Below are 24075 nucleotides of genomic sequence, written 5' to 3'. Positions count from 1 at the left end.
TATAACCAAACTCTAGAACCCAAACTCTAGAACCTTGAAGCTGAGAGGCCTAAACCAAAAGCTGAATCCTTTTCAGCAGGCGTCAGAATCTTTTGCAAACCTGATTCTAACCCCTAAACTACCACGGGGCCTAACCAAACATTTCAACAGCCGGGCGTGCTGTTTGCTTCTAGCTAAGAACCCTGTGCTAGAACCAAAATCCAGACCCAGAAAGCAGCGCTGTATCCAGAACTCGCTAGACCCAGACCAGAGGCCTTGCTGTGAGCAGAACCCATTGCCTGAGACTGTCCGGTGGCGAGAGTGAAGTCCAAACCCTTGACCAGATATGTGACGAGGCCCATTCCATTCCATTCCAAAGCCTAGGAGTGAGTAGCTAGTATAGAACTGTCCATAACCAATCTCGTAGTTTAAAGTAATCCTCTTCCATCCATTTCAACCAGTTCAGAACTGCATCATAGAATCTTGTGTCCATCTTGTTGATTTCAAATGTCTAAAGCGCGATCTGTCATTTTGAAATCTTGACTTTCTTTCTGCAAAATCTACCTTCACAAAAACCTCTAACTTTTGAACCGCTCGTCCTAGAAGCGAAATTTAACAGTCATTTTAAAGCTAAGATCCTTAGCTTTCCAACAAACCCAAAACTACATTCGCGATAGCGGAAACATTGCCGCGAATTGCAATTTGGCTCAATTTCATTTTCTGTCAAAATAGCTGTTTCTTGTTCTCAAATGCTGAAATTCGTTTTCAATTTGATAATCATTCATGAATCATTGCTAGTGTTAACCTGAACCAATCTAAAGTAATTCTCACTAGTGTTGAATCTCCTTTAGTGGATTAAAAGCATATTTTCACTTTCACTGCAATCGCATTCAAAAGTATTTTTGCCTTTTTTAAAATCATACCCTTTCTCTAAGCTTGCTGGGGGAACTGGAATTGAGCTGCATTATTGATTGTATTCCTGAAACCTGTGTGCCCTCATTTCTATCTCTTCATATTGCATAGGGGGGTGGGTGGGTGAGTAGTCACAAGGGAAAGAGTGATCATATTGTCTTTTGTTGAAATCATATCAAGTTTATTTCTGGGTTGCATTCTTTCCCTTCATTGCATTTCCTTGAATCATTTAAGGTATTCTCTGCTACAGTATCCTTCATATTCATACTCCTAAGTGATTAAAGAGATTGTCAATTTTGTAATATTACCCCTTGTTGATTACCGTCCATATTCATAAGTGTGCTATTTAGATATTATTTCTTTCATAAAAGTGTGATACATATATTGTTTAATTTTTTCAAATAAACCTTTTAATTTGCAAAACAAACCTACTTCTTGGCTCAGTGAGGTCAGGGGGATTCAAAGAGAGGGGCGTTATATAAGGGTTCATCATCCAGATTTAAAGAACTTTGACATAAAAATATATAAATAAGGGCTTCCATTGGGCATCACATCCTAAGCATTGACTTAGTTGGATTGCTGGATTGAAGTCACTTACAAAACCCAACCTTTGGTATAAGTCTGCACTACACAGGTTGGTAGCGTGTGGAGCAGCCAGGCTTATCTCATGAGGGGTCAATGTGAGCTGTAGGGGGGTTTCACAGAGGTTCACAGTGACAAGTATTCACATAAACTCGTACACACAAGGTTTCTTGATAAAACAATTATTAATTTATCAGTCAGTTAGAATAAGCCTTCTTCAGAAGGAAGCAATATAAAACACCACACAACTATACTTCCAAAATACACACGCTTAGTTATCTAAATCGGCAAATACCCATTTGGGATGACACACAGGCACTACCTACACCCGCAGGGGACTTCAATAGCTAGGTTGCTGTTGACATTAATATATCACTGTTGCATTTAGAATATTCTTAGGAGTAGTGTTAAAGAGAAGAGAGTTCAGAATAAAACAAGTATTCATACAGTAAATCTTAACTAGGTAAGTACTTTCAATACAACCCCCCAATGCAAAGTCAGTTGACCTTTTCCTGGAAGGAAGGCAAAACACATAAGCAGAAGAGAGAAGAGTCATTCAAGGAGCCTAGGCCAGCCAATGTTAAGTTAGCAAAAGTCAAGGTGAACTGAAGCACTTCTTGCAGGTAAGTAGAACGTCTTTTCCAATGTTTAAAAAGTCTTGGTAGAATAGAAGAAAATCAAAGTGGGGCCACAAGCTGATTAGGCTTGTGAAGTTAAGAAGCTGACAGCAACTCTACAAATGCAACCAAGCAAGTCTCCAGCGAGGATAAGTGGCTACACAACAAGAGGTAAATTATCTTAGACTTTACAGTGCCTTTAGGTTGAAGAAAAAGTGCAGCAGAGGACTTCTGTTTCTGTGCAGCTCTGCAGATCTCGCTGTTCTTGGGCCTCAGTCATGCGGACAAGAGGGAGGACTTCTGGGGACGCCTGCAATGAGATGGTCACTGCTTGCAACCGGCAAACTTCAAACAAGCGGCTGTTCAGTGTTTCAGCACCTCGCGTCTACCGCAAATACCAACACTGTGGTTCCTGTCTGTCGAGATGGGCTATTTTTGCATCTGGGGCCCCGCACTCTGTTAAGGGGGCTCGGGCTTGGTCAGTCCTGCTGCCTGGGATTCCGGAGGATCATTCCTGGAGCTCTTGGCCGGCTTAAAAGCAACGCACACCAACTGATGTACATGGCTAGTCGGTTCCAGCAGTGACTGCAGTGGATACCCGACCAGCTTTGAGAGGATGTCCAGGTGGCTTACTTTGGAGTCGATTGGTCCCACCAACTCAAAGGGAAAAGTCGTCCTTGCTGGAGCTTCTCTGTCGATACAAATTTGGAGTTTCAGCACAGCAGCAGGGCTTCACCGGACAAAATAACGGCCCAGGAGTTGCAGCAGGCGTCTTCTTAAAGTTCTTCTTCGGATTCCTGTGTCCAGTGGTCGACTCTGTCTTCCAAGCCAAAAATCCTTGCCTTTTTTGCAGCTTGCTCCCATTCATTCTAGCCTAGCGGTCAGACACCCAGCAGGGTGGCTGTCCTTGCCGGACAGCCAGCCGGCCAATCACCTAAGAGTGCATTCCTGTCTCCTAGGAGACTAAGCACAGGGAGTTCCGGGCACCTCCCTCGCTTCCTGCCTTCGCCAGACACCCTGAAGGAACGATCTGAACAGTCCTTAGGAGGCACTTCTCGACTAGATGGTGGGACCAAAGAGAAGTCCGTCCCGGAGACCTGGTGTAGATAGCCGCCAGATGCACCTTGATGGAGGCGTGCGCCAGCCCCACCTTGGCCAAAGACAACAAGTACAGAAGAACCTGCAGGGCTGTGACCCTAAGGGGGGTTTCTCTTCTGCGGCCGGCACCAAGCTGCGAAGCGCTTCCACCTGTGCCCTTAGCACTTAAGAGTCGACAACGCTCTGGCCTTGGAAAGGACCTCCCTGCAGTCCGCCGGCAGCTCGTACCGTCTGAACTCTAAGGCTGTGGGAGCCAAGCCTTCAGGTTCAGTGATCCTGGGTCGTGGTGCAGGATTGCGCCTCCTTCCCTGGTGAGTAGATCTGCGCCACTGGTAGCATGACTGGAGTGGTACCAAATATGCCTCAGCCACGCCAGAGCGACGAGGATCATCCTGCACCAGCATTGTTTGAGTTGAAAGATGACTTGCAGCAGGAGCGTCAACGGGGGGGGAACGTGTACAGAAACAGGCCTTCCCACGGGAAGGAGAACGCATCCCCCCCACCCCATGTACCCCGGCTGGTAGAACCTTCTGGCAAATCTCTGGCATTGAAGTTTGTTGCCGTCGCAAACAGGTCAAACTGGGGAAGATGATGTCCACTTGATCCTGTCGGAGCTCTGACTCGTGGCAACAGCGTAGTTCCCTGCTGAGGGAGTCGGCGATTTGATGAGGCTTGTATGCTTGATCTTACAGTCACTTTGTTATACAGTTAATACAGTTGGTTACCGCTCCTGCGAGCGTGTCAACCGCATTCAATTGATCCGCAAAGCTCTTCCTGGCTGCATTGGTGAAAGCCCGGCCTCTAGCCCCGGGGCCTCCCACCGCCCACTCCAAGTCACTGACACACATAGGTAGATGTAGGTCCTGTTGCTGCAAGGGGAGAGGCACACAGCGCTTGACGTACATTTTGGTTTTCACACAGGGGAAGACCGAGTACTGTGGCTGGAGACAAAGCAAAAGCAATCAGTGGGGTGAGAATGTTTTTACCTCCAATCCAGTCCATGAGTAGAGGGCCATCAGACTCCAGGCCTGGCAGCTTCTCACGGCCCCTCTTCAAAGTCAAGCTATGACCTTCCTCCATCTGCCACGCTACACTGTAACATGGAGTGCAAAGTTGTTATGCAGATTTAGTGTGACTTTCCAACAGAGACGAGCTCTGGGCCCGGCGGCCAACCAATGGTTAACAGGACTCACCACTGGACATCACACCGGCACTCCGTGCCTTTTTCTGGTCTTTTATGAATTTTCCTTAAGCCACAGTACTCCAGCAGCACTCCACGGAGATGCAGACTTCTCAGCGTTTTCTATTCCTGGGATACCCTTTCTGTCCCCAGGCTTACCTGTGCCATATTGATCTTACACCGCCCTTTGCCCTAATTCAACGTGGTCCTGATGGACTGCCCCGTCTTCTCTCTCTGTAGCGGGTCTCCCAGTATTCATATTTGATAGTTTAAGCATAGCCCTCTCTCTAGAATTTCAACATTTCCTTGCCTCTCTCAATGGTGTCCGTCAGCTTGTGCATAGCTTACGTCCAATCTCCTCTCTCGCTTCCTCTCTCTTTTGCCTACATGCCTTCTCTACTCTTCTAACATCTTGACTATCCTGTTCTCCAATAACCCCTCAGGTAGCTCTCCCATCCGATATTAAACTCTGGCCTTTATCTCTTTCCAAAGCTATTATCTCCTGTGGTCTTCATTCTCTTCCTTTTCCCAAATGGGACACCTCATCTCTTTTTCTTACAAATGCTACCCTCGGTCTTGATTTCAAAATAATTTCTCTCTCTCCTTCACCACTCTGGATCTAATTTCTTAGCTTTCTTCCAAAACACATTCCCTTTCCTCAAATGCCAACAAATCTCTCCTTACATCTTCTACATCTTTATCTTTATTCATACCCCAATCTATCGCCAAAAGACTGACTCTGTTCTTGACTTCAGCATTCCATCATGCTGCAATTCAGTAACGGTCTTCCCAACCAAATAAGTTTGTCTTCACAAAAGTGTCCCCCTCAAATGCTAATAATTCCTTATTGGTTGAGCTTAACTCTTCACCATGTTTTACTCATTTAACCAACAACCAGAACCTATTTAGGAGGTTCATGTTGTAGCCTCTCATACCAAACCTGCTTCTTTGGTATCTCCAACGATCTCCAGTTTTCTTGATGGCAGCTCTCCCACAGACCGACAATCCTAGTATGGGTGTTTGCACCTGTGCTGTAAGGGCTGGTTTCACTCTTGACTGGGCCATGTGCCCATGATCATGTGGTGTGTGAGAGGGATAGCCTAAGTGGGCGAGAGGGTTGACAGCCATTTGGAATGCACCTTTGCCTTCAGTAGTGGCAAGGATAGCGGTCTGCCTGCTAACACTCCTAACATACATCTTCCCAATTTGGTTGGTAATCATTTGGCAGGGAGGCATAAGGAGTTTCTTGTTTTTACTATTGTGAACCTGCCTACTCATGGATTTACAAAATGTCCATGAGTACACTATTTTCTCACCATTCCGTAGGCCCAGAAAAGTCCACAAATGTAGAGAAAATACCAAACTAGTGGAATTCTGGGCATTCAGGGGCATGGCGACCCCAGAGGAAGGTCTTGACATACTTATTGCATCAGTTCTACGACACAAGGTCTGGGACAATGCCACATAACCCTGGGGATATAGTCTACCTCTTACTCTGCCAATCGACTCACTTAGCAACCTTAAAGGCGTAGCTACCCTGACATGCTCAGCAACCTTAAGGGGCTATACCTCCCCCAATTCACTTCAATAAATCTTCATATGGTACACTCTAACTAGACTGACCGTTGTGTGACCGAAGTCCTCCTGAGGCCTCCTGCCTTATCCTAGACTTCCCACTTGGGGGCTGGACCACTGTGGTCCCCTAGAGCGGAGAACCTCTTAGTCCCTGGCTCTGCTCTCACATGACCTTCCTGTGTTTTCCAATTCAGCTCTTGCACGCATGCTTCAGCCCTTCCACTGCCCTCATCTTGCTTCTCCCTTCTCCAATCTCTACTGCTCCCTCCTCTTTGCACTCTTCTATACGCTCATATCCTCCAAACTCTCCACAGCTCTGATCTAACAATATCTCTAAGAAGCTTGGTCCTCTGTCACAAAGATAGTGGAGCTGTGGCAACTTATATATAGTGAGGAATAAGATGACTGGGGAAAATAACCATCCTGGATAGCTGGCTCTTTCCTTACTGGTCTCCTTTGCTATTATTGGCCCTGACACCATCTGTTCACCTCCTCCAATTAAGGGTAAAACATTCCCCTTCTTAAAAGTGGGTGAAGGGACTTTTCAAATGGTTTATTCTGTGTCCCACCTTGTCCCGCGATTTATTATAAGTCAGGAGTGTCATTTCTACTTCCTGAACAAGAGTACTACCTGCCATGTTTTTGGAGAACTTGCCCCACTGTGCTTACAAGTTCACAAGGAAAAGGCTCGCTTCTCTGTTTTTTCACAAAGAATTAGAAGCTGTGCGGGGACACCAAGCACAGGTGCCCAATTCCAGTCTTTGCCATGCATTTTGTTTGGAGGCCTGTTACATAATACATGCCAGGCTTTATTGTCACTTTACAATCTCATTGCAATCATGGACCCAGGCACCTCATATGTGCACATATGTGTGCATGTGCGCACACACCAGCTCTCTTCAGCGGATACTGAGAACAAATCCAGGTTCAAGAACAAATCCAGGTTCAACTTACCTCTTGCAGGGGTCAGATCCCAGAGCAAGTGGCTTGCATGGTCACCATAGCACCCAAGTCTACCTTTGCTGGCAGAGTCACAGTGACTTTGTCACAAGGCACAGAAACAGCTTGTGAATGAACGCTTGACTTATTAATGTTTATCAATACAGATTTGAGAGATTAAGGTAGTTGTATTGCATATTCTCAAGTTGAGTGATGGTGGCTGTGATGAATTGTGCTTTCGCCCATCTCAGAGTTTTAATTGTGGTAGTACAAACAGGTCTGGTGCTAACAAGGACAGGTTCAAGCACGATCTCTTCTTGCTGCTGTTGGATTTCTTCAAATCTGGAATTGTTTGAGGAGTGAGTGGGTTTGTGAAAATAGTACCGAACCCTTTGACCAAAGTATCAAAAGGTATTACCGAGAGTAACAGGCTACAGGAAACTCACACGGTTTCAGTATTTTATGCTTTGAGCATGCCATTGGCTCAGTGTTAAATTTGTCACCACTCGCTGAAGAAGTCTTGAAATATTTTTGCATTACTTATTCATGTTCTAATGCAATCAATCTACCTAAGAACTGTGTTGTCACACTTATCACATCTGGAACATGTACTGGCTTTAGAACTGTAGGGCCTGCTGATAATGATAGGTGGTGGGCGCAAAGTAAGGGGGATAGGAGGGGTGCAGCAAATACCGGTCTTTCCTTTTTTGGAAAGGGTGGAAAAATGACGGGCTGGTAAATGTTCAAACATATTACAGAAAAACATCCATAACTTATCTTGGTTACCCTCCACAAACAGAACGCTCTGCTGAACACTTTAGTGCATGAGGAGGGCTAGCAAGAGAAAGTGCAGAGAAGTCTAGAGGCTTTCCTCTCCAGAAAATCCTTACACCATATCACTCTGCAGTTCTCCCTGTGCCCCGATTGTCCTATGTTCCTTCCACAAAACTTAAGATACCTAAATCATAAAGACATTACTCCACCATAATAACAATACCCCAATCCAAATGGTCAGTAACAGTGAAATTAGGAACGGGGAGGAGCAAGGCTAAGGTAATACCCAAGTCACCCTAATCATTAAACCTTTATCCCACTTAAATGGGCAAAGAAGAGTTACAGACCTGTTACAAAGTGCATTAATTGTCAAATTCCCCCTAAACTTGGCGAGAAAAAAAGTCCACTCAAGGCTACCATAATACTCTGTCAACCTGGCAGGATAGGAAGGGTGGAAAAACATCACAGTAATGCTGCAAAACAACAAGGCTGCAAGCCAAAAGTGGAGAGAGGAAGAAAGGACCAAAAGGGATATAAAGGAACTGAGGGAGAGATGTTTAGAGGGCAAGAAATAACGAGCTACTGGATAGTTCTGGGATGGCCTGCACTTTTCATTGAAGTGAGCTGAGGATACTGTTTTATTTTTTTGTTATTAAGCGTGGACCTAAATCGAGAGCAGCAGAACGCTGTACAAGGTGGTCATTTTTAACAGTATTGCAGTACTGTGAGTTGCGTTCTGTGCATCCATTCGGATTAGTCCATGGTTAGGTGCTGTTGAAAAAGTCATGTTTAGAGAAATTTGCAAGATTGGAGAATTGGGGGTGCATTCTGAGAAAATACCGGAATCGAGTTCCAGAGGGTGGGTGCATGACGAGTGAAGGATTGTATGTGGGTATTGATGCGATTCGAGCTGGGTGGTCAATTTGCTGCGCCGGGGGCGTGTCCCACAAGATATTTTGAGATTAGCTGCCACATATTCTGGTGTGTTACTCCTGGCGGCTTTGTAGATGATGCATGCGATCTTGAACAGTATCTTGGCCTGGAGAGGAAGCCAATGTAGTTCGCATTCGACAGGGGTGATTCTGTCAAATGTCTGCACACCAGCAATAAGACATGCACAGCATGGTGGACTGTTTTTCGGGAGCCAAGTGAGCAGCTTGGAGTCCTCTAAGGAGGGTATTTCCTCCGTCAGTGTGTGAGACCACAAGGGCCTGCACTATGGTCCAAAATTCCTGTAGAGGGAAAAAGAGTTTGATTTAACAAAGGGTGGAGATTTGGAGCCATACTTTTTGGGCCTTCTTGTCTATGAGTTTCTGGAAGGACAGGCTGCTGTCAATGGGGAAACCTAAGGATGTTGCCGAATCAGATTTGCAAATTTAATCCTTCTAGGCACATATTGTTGAGCCATTGTTGTAAAAAAAAAAAAATGTGGGTGGGGGAGGAATAAGTACAAATTCAGCCTTGGCTGGGTTAAGTCTGTGGTAGGGAGTCAACATTCAGGACTGGATGATGGTTAGGTAATTGCAGCGATGACTGATGTCCAGTGGGCTTTTTATTCTCATGTACAACAGAGTATCGTCAGCGTATTGGTGGATGGTTATATCAGGGTCTTTGAGGAGTGTATTCAGAAGCTTCATGTAAAGGTTAAAAAGGAGAGAGAGTGGAGCCTTGGGGGACTGTGTAGGAGACTGGGAGTCAGAGTGCAACTTTTTCATATGGACAGCCTGGTGTCGGCCAGAGAGGCACGAGGTAAACCAATTCAGGAAATTGACAGAGGAGAGAGAGAAAGATGCTGTGTTCTTCTGTGTCAAATGTAGCCGAGAGGTCAAGGAGGCACGGGTCGCCCATATCCATGATTTGGTAGGGATCATTCATCACCTTGAGGGTGGCCGTCTCAAAGTTAATACTTGGCACCAAGCCCGACTGATAGTTGTGCAGGTGGTGCAGTTGATTGATTTTGGTGAGTTGTAGTGTAGCAACTGCATTTTACAACATTGCGCCAATAAAAGCGAGGTTCGTAATGGTATGGCAGTTGGCCAGGTCGTCTGTGTCTAGGGACTTTCTTTTCAAAAGAGGTCATACGAGACCATCCTTGAGTGTCTGGAAACGGCCCTTCTGCGAGGGATGCATTAAGGATGCTGAGTGGTGCATGGAGCACCAGGCCCATCAATTGTTTGAGGTCCAGATGATAATGTTAAAGTAGGAAGTAAGTTTAAGAGAGGTGATTGATTAAGGAATTCTGGGATAAGGAGGGGCGACAATTCATTCCAGAGGGGCAGCATGCATGCTGGAGCACACAGGGGCCTAATGCTGTGGGAGGTTGATTTGATGATCTGTCAGATTCTATTTTTTCAATAAAATAGTTAGTGTTTCCGTTGCATTTTTCATCAGTTGCTTGCACCTTGGGGTTGGGTGAGGGTTTGGTACAATGCGTCACTACTTCTAAGTGGGCTTTGCTCCTGTTAGAGGCTGCCGCAATGGTAGCAGATTAGTAAGCAGCTTTGACCTCGGTAATCCGAACCTTACAGTTGGTGTGGCAAGGTTTGAGAATTGTGAGAACTCCAGGGTTATAGTTTTAGTGTCTTCGTTTCTCTAGGGCTCTCACTGAGCATTTGTTGGAGGAGAGCTTGCCGGTGTTCCAAGGGACGGATTGTTTGGTCTAATCCCAGGTGGTTTTTACGGGGGCTCATTGACCAGGAAGGATTTGAATGAGTGTTGCTGAGGGAGGGATGTTTAGTCTGACCTTTGTGGGCCGTGGACGAGTGGGTGATCGACCATGGTCCGATCAGTGCAGTGGGATAGGGTTGACGCAGGTGATGATGGGGGCTGATGTAATCTTTGCTTAGTAAAATTAGGAAGAAAATAGAAGAGGGGACTCTTGAAAACGGACATTTGAAATGGTCAATGGTGTCAACACTATGACATACATAGGAAAATGAAGTATGGATGGATCCAGCAAATGTAAAGGTCTCCAATAACAAGACATGCAAGGCAAAACTAATTGGGGAAACTTGTGACTGATGGTTCAGAGAGGCCTATTAGGGGCATAATTGGGTCCATTGGTCCTCCTTACAATCACATGTGAAGGCTTGCATACGGCACTATGAAAATACAGGACATCATTGAACCAAGGAGAGGTGATATTTGGTTGGCTGTTAAGGCATGTTTTTCCACACGAATACCTTTCTCTTGATTGATAAAGACCTTTCCTCCAACTAGGAAAACCCCGGTATAAGTGTTGATGGACGCTCGAAAATAATAGATGCTGTGTAGTGGATGTAAAGAAGATTTAGGTCTATTCACCAGAAACTTCAAACTAGAGAATATTTAGTGCCTGCAGTCACTATCTTTGAGGTATGTCAAGACTGTTCACCACAAACAGCCATAGAAATGTCTGTAAGATGTTAACGGAAAGGAAAAGACAATGTTTTAGCGCTATAGGCTTGTATGAGGACAAATTTGCATACCTACAATGCTTAGGTCTTGTGCCTCTGAAATGGAGGCGAACATCTTGTGATGGCTACTGGGTGGCGTTGTGTTATATGTGACATGGCTCAAATTACTTATTGTGCTTTCACATTTCAGGTGGAAAGTTTTTATTCACGCCTTTTTAAACCCTCTGGTATGTTCTGTTAATGCCACAATCCTCTAAACAAAAGGCAGCACTGATGATCCCCAATAAGGGTGAAATCAGTATGCATGCAGGTGTTGCAGCGTTGAGAGTGGTCCCTCTTGGGGTGAAGAAGCTATGTGTAAAACAGCACTGCCCTGCAAGACAGACAATGCTACGCTCATGTGACTCTGAAGTGGCAGTGTACCTCCAATGATGGCAATTGGGCAGCACTGTGACGTGTTGCATGGCTCATATGGGGTATTCTACTTATAAAAACGCTAAAAATAAATAAAATTGGTAGTGTAATAAGTGGTAAGTCTGAACTCCTGTAGTAAAGCAATGATGGAGCTTGGCAAAGGAAAATGGCCATTTTAGAATACTTAAGTTTGAAATGACCATGATGACCACCATTATCTTCCCCATTTCACATATCAGACGTGATGTAAAAGCACTGTGCTGATTGCTATAGATGGAATGTATATTAAGTATCAAAACATGCTACGTTCATTCTCATTTTGAAGAATTTGGGGCATCAGGCACATTCAGAATAGGACTCGATGCCCCATTAATTGATTGAATTCAGCTGCTATGGCAGGATTATACGGGTTTGGTGGTATCCTGGGCGGTAAATCCACCCAGATGCCACCAAATTGTAAATCTTTCACCGCCACTTGATCCGGCGGAATTACGTCTGGATTACAAGTGGCGGTGGCAGAGATTGTTGGGGGGGCTGCTCCGGGTCACCAGGCAGCCCCCATACTCATGTCAGGGGGCACCCGACGGGACGCACAGGTGTGGCGATCACGCCGCGGACTCATGGGTGGGGGTCACCCCACCTGCTCCGGACCACTGGAGCGCCACACGTGGCTGGGGGCACCCAGGCCGGGGCCATTTCACTGCCCATGGTCACATGACGTGGGGATCACCCCTGGATGGCGTTGTCCGGCAGGAGCGCCATCCGGACGGCGTTGCCCGGCAGGGGCACCGTCCTCGAGCTGGGCCCCATCCGTGGACCCAGCGAATGCAGTGCAGCACCAGCATGGTGCTTAAAGGAATGACACCGGAGTCAAGATCACTCGGACTGCCGAGCTGGAAACAGCTCAGACCTTTTATTGACTTGGTCACATGGAGGACCATGTGACCACACACACACACTGGGAGAAACCATGTCCCCCTACAGGGGTGACCTGCAACAGAGATCAGCCACATTTTTCCTGAGTTCATTGGACTCTACAGGGCTCTTTTGGTGGAATTACTGTGGCGGTATTTCCACTACTGTAATTCTGCAGATTTTTCACCGATAAGCGGGAGGATTTACCTCCAGCATAATTCTGGAAGTAAATCACCCACTCCAGGGCCATACTCTCGGGTGCAAATCCATCCAGCAGTTTGGGCTGTAGGTGCGAGCAAAAATCTTTTTCATTGTTTATATGAGGATTTCAAAAATGTTGGGCCCCCCTGTAACTTTGCCCCCCTGGACAAAACTGCACCAAACGTCGCAAAAACATTCTGAGGTGGGCATATACTTGTTTTGCAAAGTGTGGTGAGGATTTAAACAGCGCCAAAATTATAATCCACCCAAAAAGTGATCTATGATTTGAGCAATTTAACCATAACTACAGGCCCTTTAATATATATGCTTTTAATTAATGTATTTTTGAAAATATTTATATAGCCTCTTAACTTAAGACAGGTGTTTACCTCCGATCTTGGATTTCTTTTGAAACACAAGTCAAAGTAGGATCACCTTTTAGATCGGTTTGGGATTTGTAGTGGACGCAATCTGGTGACCCCCTTTAAGGGGCTGTTTACACACGAGGCTAAAATCGTTTCAAGTTGCACATTACATCATCGTACCTGCATGGTAATTGCACTTCAGCTTTCCTTCACCAGATGTGTGCGTACAGTACACGATCTTAAACGGGGGTGACTGCGCTCTTTTAAAGGCTTTGATGGAGACTTCAAAGTAGCTCCAGGAACCGAAAATCAGAGGTAATTAGTTCAGTCACAGTTTTTACTTACACTAGGATAACACGCAAGAGCGCAGAATAAACAGCGGTCGGCTCATTATCAAACCATGCCACAACATGAAAAGCGGCACGCTTTCTTTCCTGCTCTCTATTTGGGTCTACAATTAAAATAAAATGGCTGTTATTGGCGCCCTGCACAGGCAGAAAGTAAGATAAAAAAGGGACAACACCTGAGGGTACCATTTAGAAAACAAAGTCTGTTTAGTAAATGATGAAATGTGCTTTTTGTTGAATGAAAATCCTCAATCTTTCTAGAGATGCCAAAAAAGTAATATTAGTGACTAAGGAAAGGGGAAGTGGTCGTGTGTGAGTCAGAGCAAATACAAAAAAAGATCAAACTAGTTCAGTCTTGCTAAAACAGCAGTCAGGTGCAGTTGGTTTTTGTGGACTGGAAACGACTGGATGCTAGAGGGCGCGTTCCTGCTGAGGAGATTGGCATATTGGACGTTCTGGCCCTGGCCGCTTCTGCAATGTAGGATTCTTTACTTCTTGTTACAAGTGGCTATCTACCAGCCAATGTACTGCATGGAGCCTTTCCAAGAGGAGAGGTGCGCCTTTAGCTCCTCCGAGGGCCTGTGTATTACCGGCACCTCCTGCCCGTGTGTATAGATATATGTTTGGCCGCATGCCTCACCCTCATTGTGGTCTTTTGCAAAGGTTTACTTCCAGAAGCAACCTATACTCTCTACTGCTGCTTCTTACAATTGGCATTGAGTGATTTCCATCAAGACTTCATGTGTCTCCATACCTATACTCATTATACCAGCCATTAGCACCCTTGGCGGGGGTGCCAGCCAAACACGATGATGTTCGTATGGTATTTTCTCTCCATGAACAGGAATCCGGGAGGTGTCCCGTTCACGGAGAGAAATGTATAAATAACATTGCACGTGTGGTGACCTACACGGGTGATAATGGCGATATCCCCCTCTGTGGCACTCAGGGTCTTAACTTGGGCAGTGGGCAGTTACCTACAGGGTAGGCCTACAACCTCGGGACATATCGTCTCATAAGAATGATGTGGGTCCTGTGTCTCGTGGGGATTCCAGACATTCTGGGATCTAGTCCTGCAATTATGCAAACTCTGACCCCCCCTATGCTTTCCCTTTCACATGTTCGGATTCCTCGGACTCATAGCTTTCAAATCTCTCGAGCCTCCATCAGCCAAATAGGCAGCAATGTGGGAGCTTTTGTGCACCAACTCCAGCTCATAGAACTAGTGAGAATCAGACAATCTTTCTGTGGGACGTAACCAATGGTGTGGGCAACATTTGGGATTCATCAGGTGCCTGTGCAGGAGCTTGGAATTATTCCTTTCTTTCACTCATTGCATGACTTCTATCATTCACTTCCTGGAATATCTTTCCAGGCCAAAGATTGTTTGACGTCCCTTTCTGTGATGTCTGAAGGGGAGTCAATACATCAATTCAAACATAGCTATGATGTTGGTGAAATGACACGTCTTTGCCCATGCAGTGATCATTCCAGCTTCTTCTTTTAGCTTCCAGGTTTGAATAGACTTCCATCAGTTCTTTCACATGCATCACTTAGTCTGAACATCACTCACCTGCACAAAAGTAATATTTTCCACCACCAGCAAACACCCAATAGCAATGTAGCTTTTTCCTGATTTCTTCCATTGACAATAGGGAGTGCGGTTGCAGAGGGGAAATGACCACCAGTCAGGTTTTCGTGTGGGTTTCGGAACAGAAACGGCCCGCCTAGAGCTCAAATCTAAGCTTCTAGTGCGTATGGACAAAAACAAAGCCTCCTTGTTGATGCTATTAGATCTTTCGGCCGCTTTTGACCTGGTGGACCCATGCCATCATGTCCATCAGGTTGAAGGAGGTGGCCAATCTCTCCCCCCTAGCAGACAACTGGATCTCCTCATTTCTCAGTAACCAAGAAAGTAGGGTTTTCTTCAGGAAAGCGTAGTCAGCACCCTTACTTGGGTGTACCACAGGGTGCATGTACATCGCCCTGTTTATATAACATTTACTGCCCCCCCATTTGCCAAACTGGCTCATGAGGGTGTGACATTTACTAACTAGGCTGACGATACGCAATGCGTAATTCCTCTGTCCGGCAACTATGACTCAGATACTGTAGTGATGATTAAGATCTACTCTTTGGTTGAGTCATGGATGATTTCTAATAGGATAGCGCTTAATAGAGAAAAAACCGAACTGAAGGCGATTGGCTCTCCTCACATGTTACAGAAATTGGGTCCCACCTACGAGAGTTTCTCGTTAGGAGCAACAAACATTACCACATTGAAAAACGTGGAAACTTTGGGGGTAGTGTTTGACAAGCACCTCTCTATGAAGCCACATGTAAGCAGTCTGGTATCCTCTTGCAATTACTACTTAAAGTTACTTGCCCACCTTAGGCCCTTCATCTCAGAGAAGAACGCAGAAACAATTGCTAGAGCAATTATAGGGGCAAACATTGATTACTGCTCTATGCTTTTAATAGGCATTGACAAAGCTGTGTGTAACAAATTACAAATATCACAAAATAGAGCAGTAAGGGTGGTGAAGAAGCTTTGTCGTAGAGACCATGTCATGGCTGCAAGATGCGCATTGCATTGGTTACCAGTCGAATCAAGAATTCTCTTTTTGTATCCTGACCATCTCTCAGAAGTGCCTACGGGGAAAAATGCCTTCTTACCTGAAAGAGCTTCTAATTAATAAAACCTATGTCATATCATTAAGATCTAGCCATCAGAATGTCCTTTACCATCCCAATATGCAGAACTGTGTAGGTTGCTAAAGGTGCCTTCTTTGAAATCGCCCGAAGGCGTGGAATGACATCCCACTAGAACTACGATGCATCGAATCAACAGATATATTAAAAAAGAAGCTAAAGACTCATTTGTTTGCCTACATTTATGATATTATTACTTAATCTCATAAAAACCATTTGTCTTCAAGTCGACAGAGAAGACCAGAACTGGGTGTCTTCCTCCTCTGGGCTGATGAAGTCAACCAGTCTCAAGCCCTTCTCTGTGCACATCGCATTCACAAAGTCGAAGCAGTTACAGGAAACTGTATCTGGCCTGCACCTGCCTGGGACTGGATTACGCCATTGCATGGCCACCTTTCTTGCTCACAAACTTGGCTATCATCCTCACTCCTCTGCTTGGACCTCTAACCTGCTGCTGCCATTTCTCACCACAAGGATTGGGCTACAGGAACTCGAACTATGACCGTTTCTCCTCAGGGCACAAAGGCAATGTCCTCGGTCACATTAAGGTCTGCTCGAGCTTGCTACTCCTGGGAGGTCCACCCAAGCTGCTGTTTCTGAAATTGATAAGTCTTCACTCTGTCCTGGGCTGTCTGCAAGGGCCTGACCTTATCGTTGATGGAAGGCTAAAAAAGGCAACGTGTGATCCTGCAGCAACTGAGTCTATGGGAAGACACATTGGGCCCACAGATGCGCTGTCCAGTGGTGTCTGAGTTTTCTCAATTTGGAGCCTGGGGGTTTAGATCAAAGCTATACATTTAAGCTCAATGTATACGGGAGGGGGAGCCCAAACCAGACTCAGGACTAAGGGCCATTAACACATGTGCACAACAAGGGGGGTTGTCCTGACTGGAGAAGTCTAAGCTGGCTGCAGTTTATTCATTGCAGTGTAAGTTTAAAGACAATCAGCTATCTAAGGGTGTCACGATTTATATAATTATCAAAGATAGCAGTACATGAAAAGAACGGTAATAAACCACATGTGCTAAATCATCAGTTTGTAAGGGACCAGCTTTTATTAAGTGGCTGTCCTTATTTCTTTAAACATTTTGTGAAAGAATTGTAAGTATCATATCAGGGTGCACATATTTCACCCAAATCACACAACAGAATACAAACAGGTATCGGTGCAAAGCATGAAACAAAAAGTAAAGTCAGTACATACAGGCACGTGCTGTGTGTTAACATTGATCCAAAACAAGATAATAGTATAAAGGCATCATGTTGCCACTAATACATTCTGTTTTGCTGTTTTTCTAATTGTAGAATGATTCTACCCAACAGATTTATAACAGGTTTACTTTTTGTACTGACTTTACTTTTTGTTTCATGCTTTGCACCGATACCTGTTTGTATTCTGTTGTGTGATTTGGGTGAAATATGTGCACCCTGATATATGATACTTACCATTCTTTCAAAAAATGTTTAAAGAAATAAGGACAGCCACTTAATAAAAGCTGGTCCCTTACAAACTAATGATTTAGCACATGTGGTTTATTACCGTTCTTTTCATGTACTTCTATCTTTGGTAATTATATAAATCGTGACACCCTTAGATTGCTGATTGTCTTTAAACTTACACTGCAATGAATAAACTGCAGCCAGCTTAGACTTCTCCAGTCATGACAACCCCCCTTGTTGTACATACATTTAAGCTCCACTATGCCCAGATAATTTGCCCTCAGCATGCATTCCAAATTAAAAAGCATCTATCTTTTCATGCCATAAGTGGTGGAAGATAGGTCAGGAGTAGTCTATGGTTGCTTGGGAGCCAGAAGTCTTCCCTCACCATGGCTGGAAAACGGACCAGGAACTTCCGACTTTTAATTTCTTCAAACACATGCTGGATACGGGCACTTCCCTTTAACAGAGTAGTCTAGAAAGGGTAAAGATTGACTTCTAAAGCATTGTTTTGGTGTATTGATTTCTAAAGCATTGGTCTTGTACTCTGGAGTATACTACCCATTTTAAGGTTTTGGAATGTACTTCTAACCCCCCCACTCCCAACGCGAAAAAAATATTTGAGAGTGTACATATCTATGTAGTACCATGTGTTAGGTTACCAACCTCTGGATGCATTTGTGTATAGTATTGATTTTACTGTGATGTCAATGGGCCTCGTTACGAGTTTTGCGATGCAGGAAAAAAGTGGCAGCAATTCCATTACCACCACTTTTCCTGCCAAATTGCAAGTTTGGCAGAATGACCACTGGCGGAATTACTGAGTGGTAATTCTACATATTTTGGAAGGAAAAGTGGAGAATTTTCCTCCAGCTTGATGCTGGAGGTAATTCATCCACTCTTCCTCCAAAAACCGGCAGAATTACCACTCAGTGATTCCGCCGGAGGTCATTCTGTCCAAATCCCAAATGGAGTCCAGGACTCCATAAATGGGGACTAACACTGCCTTACCACCACTTGTAATCCTGTGGTAAACCTACAGGACCAAGTGGCAGTAACGGTAATTCAGTTTGACGTTATTCTGGCAGACTTTCTTCCAGAATACCGCCAACCTCGTAATGAGGCCCAATGTGTTGAACTGGATGCAATGTTCTGTTAATAGTATTATTTTGTACTTACTTATGTGGTCCACTATACCTTAACGGACTTTGTATTTGTGAACTGTACTTCACAACAAGTCTCTCTATGCTGCATCTAAGGCTAACTGCCCAGTCATTCTACTATATTGGAGAAAGACTTCAGTGTAATCTGGTTGCACCTTTGTGTTGGCTTCTTAGAACTGCTAACAAGAGCTAATGTGCAATTATATGCACCTGTAAAGGAGACTGCAGGTAGGATTGGTGCTCACAGCTGGAGCATGTGACTAAAGAAGGAGTTTAATCAAGTAGGACCATATTTCAGATGACTCCAAGATGAACATTATTTTCTCTGCCAACGTTTATGGGCTTTTTATTATATGTGAGGATATGACTGGCACATCCTGACCTGCTCCAGCATCTACACCAGATCCTTTAACTGAGAGTTCTACATAATCCCAGCACCTAATCTCTAGTGCTCGATCAGTACATGCTATTTTATCTTTTTTAACCCAACTCAGTATGGATCTATAGTTGCAGTGGTGGTGGTGTTTTGCTTGCAAACATCAAACTTTAGTGCATTTGATTATGATTACAATGTGACACAGGGTTTTAATGTTTTCTATCAATGATTTTCTTTCATTCGATAGTGTGACAAAATATATACCTCATAAATATGAAAAGCGCTGGATCCAACCAATGACATGCCCAGCAAATCGAGGCTGTACATTGCCAGCCTTTGCACTCGCTAACAGGTCTTTTCTTGGTAGGTACTTCAGTGTATACCTATGCACGTGATCTTGAACAAAATTATAAATACATCACTTACAATCTCTTCATGGATTCCAAGTGATTGAAAGTCCCAGGAACCAAGCGGGATATTCTATTGTTATGCAAGAACCTGTTTAAGAATGACAACGTTAATGTAAAAGAGGCCCACATCGGTACATATCCAAAATACAATTTAAGAACATTCCTAATATTTATGAATTATGTAAATTAATCTAGTGCCATTTATTCAACAAATCTGCTTAGAGTCAATATTTATAGAATTAACACATTACATTTTAATAATTAGAGTTCATTTCTTCGAGTTCCTCAATAATTGCACAATAAAGCAATCATCAAAAACAATGCATGACAGCTGCAATTTACTTACAAATGCACCACCCAAAGTGCAAATTAAAATAAACTGGATATATTAGAAGCCCTTGCCTTTGATAATGAAAAGCAAAATTGCCAACTATAAATACCCCAGATTCCCAAAAATATTATTGACTTTGCGCTTTCTATAAAACTGGGAATGCAAGAAAGAAGGATGACAATACATGATCCTACCCAAATTTAGAATATTCCCACCTGAAACAAAGTTTAAAAATATTCCCATGCCTAACCTTCTTTACTCGTAAATGAAGTTTCCAAAACCATTATTGTGCATAATAGATGTAACAATAATAGGATCGCAAATAAAATATACTTACAGTCTCTCAAGTTTAGGTAAATGGTGAAAGGATTCTGGCTCTACAGTTTCCAAATGGTTAAAGTGCAGGTACCTGTAAAATTAAAATAACATTTTGTTTTTTTTATCCAGATACATCATAATATTTCATTAATGAACAAGGCAGTTTGATCAAGATGTTACTAAATATAGTTTGGCGGTTATTGGTCTGGGTTGCTGTTGTGTATTGTGTGTTCTTACACATGTTATTTTTTCTCCACTCTTTGCATGGTGTTCTGCCTACCACAAAAAGGCAGCTTGGTGACACATTGTTATTCTACCTTCATGAGGCCAATCTGATGTGACTGTGGGGTGTAGATGCAGGTAAAAAATAATCTCCCTACTAGGCTTGGCATCTCTGATGGACCCGAAAAAATAACTACCAACAAGCTCTGGTACCATGACCAGAATCCTGGAATGTTCAACCAAGACCCTTGTTCGCATTACTAGGATGGCTATGTTGGAGTTAAATGAGACACTGGTATGCAAGCTCAAATTCATGGCTGGCATATTCAATAACATGGCCTGCATAAGCGGGATTCTCGATTCACCTTCCAAAGTGCTACAGCACCTCCACTTAAGGTAGCAAAGAACCACTGTACATTAGTATACAATACCATGCATTTTACATAAACAAAACATCCAGAGGGAATGATAAACGCACACTGAAACCAGAACAGATAAGTCATCTGTGTGAATCTTGAAGGAGGGGGCAGAGCACATCAACCCTCTGGACCATGGCCACCGAGCACTGGTAATATTTTTTTCAGGTCAGAGCTCATTTCTTCTATATATGTTAAGTTGTGCACCATGCATACCTTTTACGGGGCAGGTGAGCAATGGAATAAACAGTGACTGGCCATGCCTGGATTGACATTATATTTTGCTTGTCCTGTGGAGACAACTACATACACAAGAATCTCTCCAATTATTAGCCGTGTTGTTATTGTTTAAGGTTCGTAGTGTCTCAAAACAAGTAACATGAAAATTCGGAGTGTTGCCTTATTTTTAAGAGAAAAGAGATCATATGAAAACTCACATTTAATTGGGGTCAATAAACAGTGAATTGTATAAATAGAAATTCCTTAAAAAATAAATCCCATACATAAGAGCATCATTTGTAAATGAAGAACGGATAGTGTGCATAAAGTATAGAACTAAAATAACATACATCGTACGTTTCTTCTGTACTGAACAAGATTATATACTTTATTACAGCTTGTGTAGGTTGCTTTTTTTTATATATATATCACAAATATGATTTACTGAGTAGCAGCCTTTCTGGAGCTTGCATCGGTTTAGAATTGCATATCATCATTATCATCAAAGATGCCTATTGAGTCATCTAATGGTTGGTATGGATTATTACAAGTTGTGCAAAGTACACATTTAAAGGGGCTCTTGTCATTCTTATGCTAGGTGTGCAGATGCCCACAATGCTTTGTGAAGCAACACACTCAGATTGTTTACTTGGGATGTTACCATTTTGTCGTTGAATTTAGGTACCTTATGGGCATGAGGCCCTCTTATGTAGAGATACCTTATGCTTTTTAATTTTAAACCTGTGCCTCACAGTGGGTATGCTGTTTAGAGTGCATGTAAACAGATATACAGGCTCCAGAACGACAATTAGTCAGTAAGCAACATTTGTCTTCTGGTGCTTGTTAAAATCTTTATATTCACCTGTTATGCGTAGATGGGGTAGTTAAAAACAAATGTGCTAGTACTGATCGACCCACTTGTGAATCTGAACTGGTTCGAGTATCTAAGCAGGAGTGTGGTGAGGGTGTGTGTTGAGCTACATTTTTCAACTTTCCATATTGTGTCCAGAGGAATGTTAGCTAAGAATGCTGCATCTCTCCTGTTACCCATATAGTATGTGCTCTTACTGTAGAGGGAAATGTTTAGTGTGCTAGGCTGTAGAATTCTTTGAAGCAACATAAAGTCCTTAGTGCAAAGCTTCATTGACTAACAGGGCTTCCTTCTTGGCAAAAGTCATAAAGAACTGGCTGGTTTTACACAATTGCTTTTTGCGGTCCATAGAAAACATACTAGTCCTATGAAGAACGAGTGCATGCAAGGTTCTCTCTGCTCTTGTTTGCAGGGTCTGGAACTTGGAAATTAACTTCAGTGAAAACGTGTGTGTGATCAGAACACTAAGTTGTCCTTGTGCGTGCCAATGAAAGGCTGATCTGATAGAGACAAGAGCTTAGGGATCCTTCTCATTGAAGTGTTTGATAGTTGAAAAAGATACCCTGGATGTGAAATGTTTGGCGGGGCATTTGTGGATAGGTTTAAAGAGTGGTCCCATTAGCCTGTGCACAAGGATAGACACTTGTGGAAATGTACTGTTTATTCGCTCCATAAGGGCATTAACAAGGGGAATCTTCACCATAAAACATTATGCTGTGAGGTCGTGCACACAGCCAATATTGATAGGTGTACATAAGGGAATTCAACAGTAGCCCTGAATTTAAAAAATAAAAAAAAAGTAGAAAAGAAAGGTTGTTACTGCACCACTCCTGAACACTGAATGGGGTTGACCGTGTGTGTTGTACCAGATAACAAAACTCTTCCACTTATTAAAGTAGTAGGTTTTTGTGTTTGGTTAAAAACGAATCTCTGCAAATGTCCTTGCGTCTGGATGGAATCTTCAAATGGTTACATTCTGTGACTTCAGAAGGCAGGCTGCCAAATTTATGACCCGAGGTTTCAGGTGTTGCTGCTGTTTTAACAAGCAGTGCAAGGGATGTAACGTGATTCGGATGGATTGTGCAGCCATATGTAGAAGATGGGGGGTGGGTACCACACTTTCATTGCCTATGTTGTTGCTAGAACCATTAAAGTTAAGCTCAAATGAAGCAGCTTTTGAACTACCCTATGTAATGGATGTGTATTTTTGAATTCGTCTTTAAAAACAGAGTATTTCAACGAAAAATGACTTACAAAAGAGCCACTAACAGAGGGCAGGGACCGTCCTAGGCTATGGTTCCTTTACATAAGAGCACTGTTGGAATAAATTACATAGAACAGGTGTCGAAGAGGTAAGAAAAGGAACACCTGGGATAGGCACTGGAGGACATTAAAACACAAAGCCTGCATTTACATATTTAGAAATTACATGGAGTAGTCCAGAGTGCAGAATACAGGAGAGGAGGTCTTGGTGGTTAGATTGGATAGGAGGATAGGTGGAGTGTGGCTCCCTCTCTTGCAGGAGATGTTTGAGCCTCATTGTGTAGAGTCCCACTGAAAAGATTGCTTTGATAACTGGGGATGGGCTTTCCAGTGGAGTGGGGCAAATGGGGAAAATCAGTATGCGGCAAAAGAGAGCATGGTACTGCTAAGTTGTAAGAGACTATGAGCAGAGAGTTTCAGAGTGAGATGCATTTAGTGAGGTAGTTGGGGAGGCAAGACCATGGATGGATTTATAGACTCATAGCAGGAATTTTGGATGGAGAGCCATTCAGTTCAGTGATGGCAGACAGAGATGAGGGGAAGATCTGGATGGGCTAAAAAGGGTGCATGTCGCAAAATGGAGGGGAGAAAAAGAGTAGAGGGGTAGACCAAGAAGTAGGCTCACAGAGTAGCCCAGCTTGCTGAACACAAGAGGAGAAGCAAGAGTTTCAGTTAAGTGGTGTGTGGGGAATGGATAGATTGTTTTAATGTTTGGGAGGTTGAGCCTGGCTGCTGTAGCAGTCATGAACAGGTAGTCTCTCAGGTCACTGTCGGAGAACCCTAAGGTTGTGAGTTATGCTTAAAGAGTGCAGGGGAAAAGAGAGGAGTGTTGGGTTGGAATTGAATGCAAGAAGAAAGATTACTTCAGTTTTTGAAGAGTTTATCATGGGGCAGCACCGAGCCAAGCAGTGGCGGATGGTGCTTAGGTAGTTGTTTATGCAATAGAAAGGTGCAGGGGTGTAGAAGGGGAAGAATATCTTCGTATCATCAGTGAAGAGGCGATAGTTGTTTATTCTGCAGTTGCGCATTTGTTTAGCAAAC

The 24075-nt window shown here is 43.7% G+C and overlaps 1 protein-coding gene across 1 annotated transcript in view; it reads right to left on the bottom strand.

Annotated features, from left to right (window-relative positions):
- The window catches only part of PXDN (peroxidasin), a 571721-nt gene that overhangs the window by 280710 nt on the left and 266936 nt on the right, over positions 1 to 24075 (bottom strand). Inside the window, exons 5-6 of the mRNA XM_069606052.1 lie at positions 20063 to 20134; positions 19411 to 19482 (exon numbers count right to left, since the gene is read on the bottom strand). Coding sequence (XP_069462153.1) covers positions 19411 to 19482; positions 20063 to 20134 — 144 coding nt within the window. The remainder of the gene's footprint in view (positions 1 to 19410; positions 19483 to 20062; positions 20135 to 24075) is intronic.

Source organism: Ambystoma mexicanum, chromosome 4p, assembly GCF_040938575.1.
Source record: "Ambystoma mexicanum isolate Mex_15411 chromosome 4p, UKY_AmexF1_1, whole genome shotgun sequence".
NCBI classification, from domain to species: Eukaryota; Metazoa; Chordata; class Amphibia; order Caudata; family Ambystomatidae; genus Ambystoma; species Ambystoma mexicanum.
This window is presented reverse-complemented; position numbering and strand designations above follow the sequence as displayed.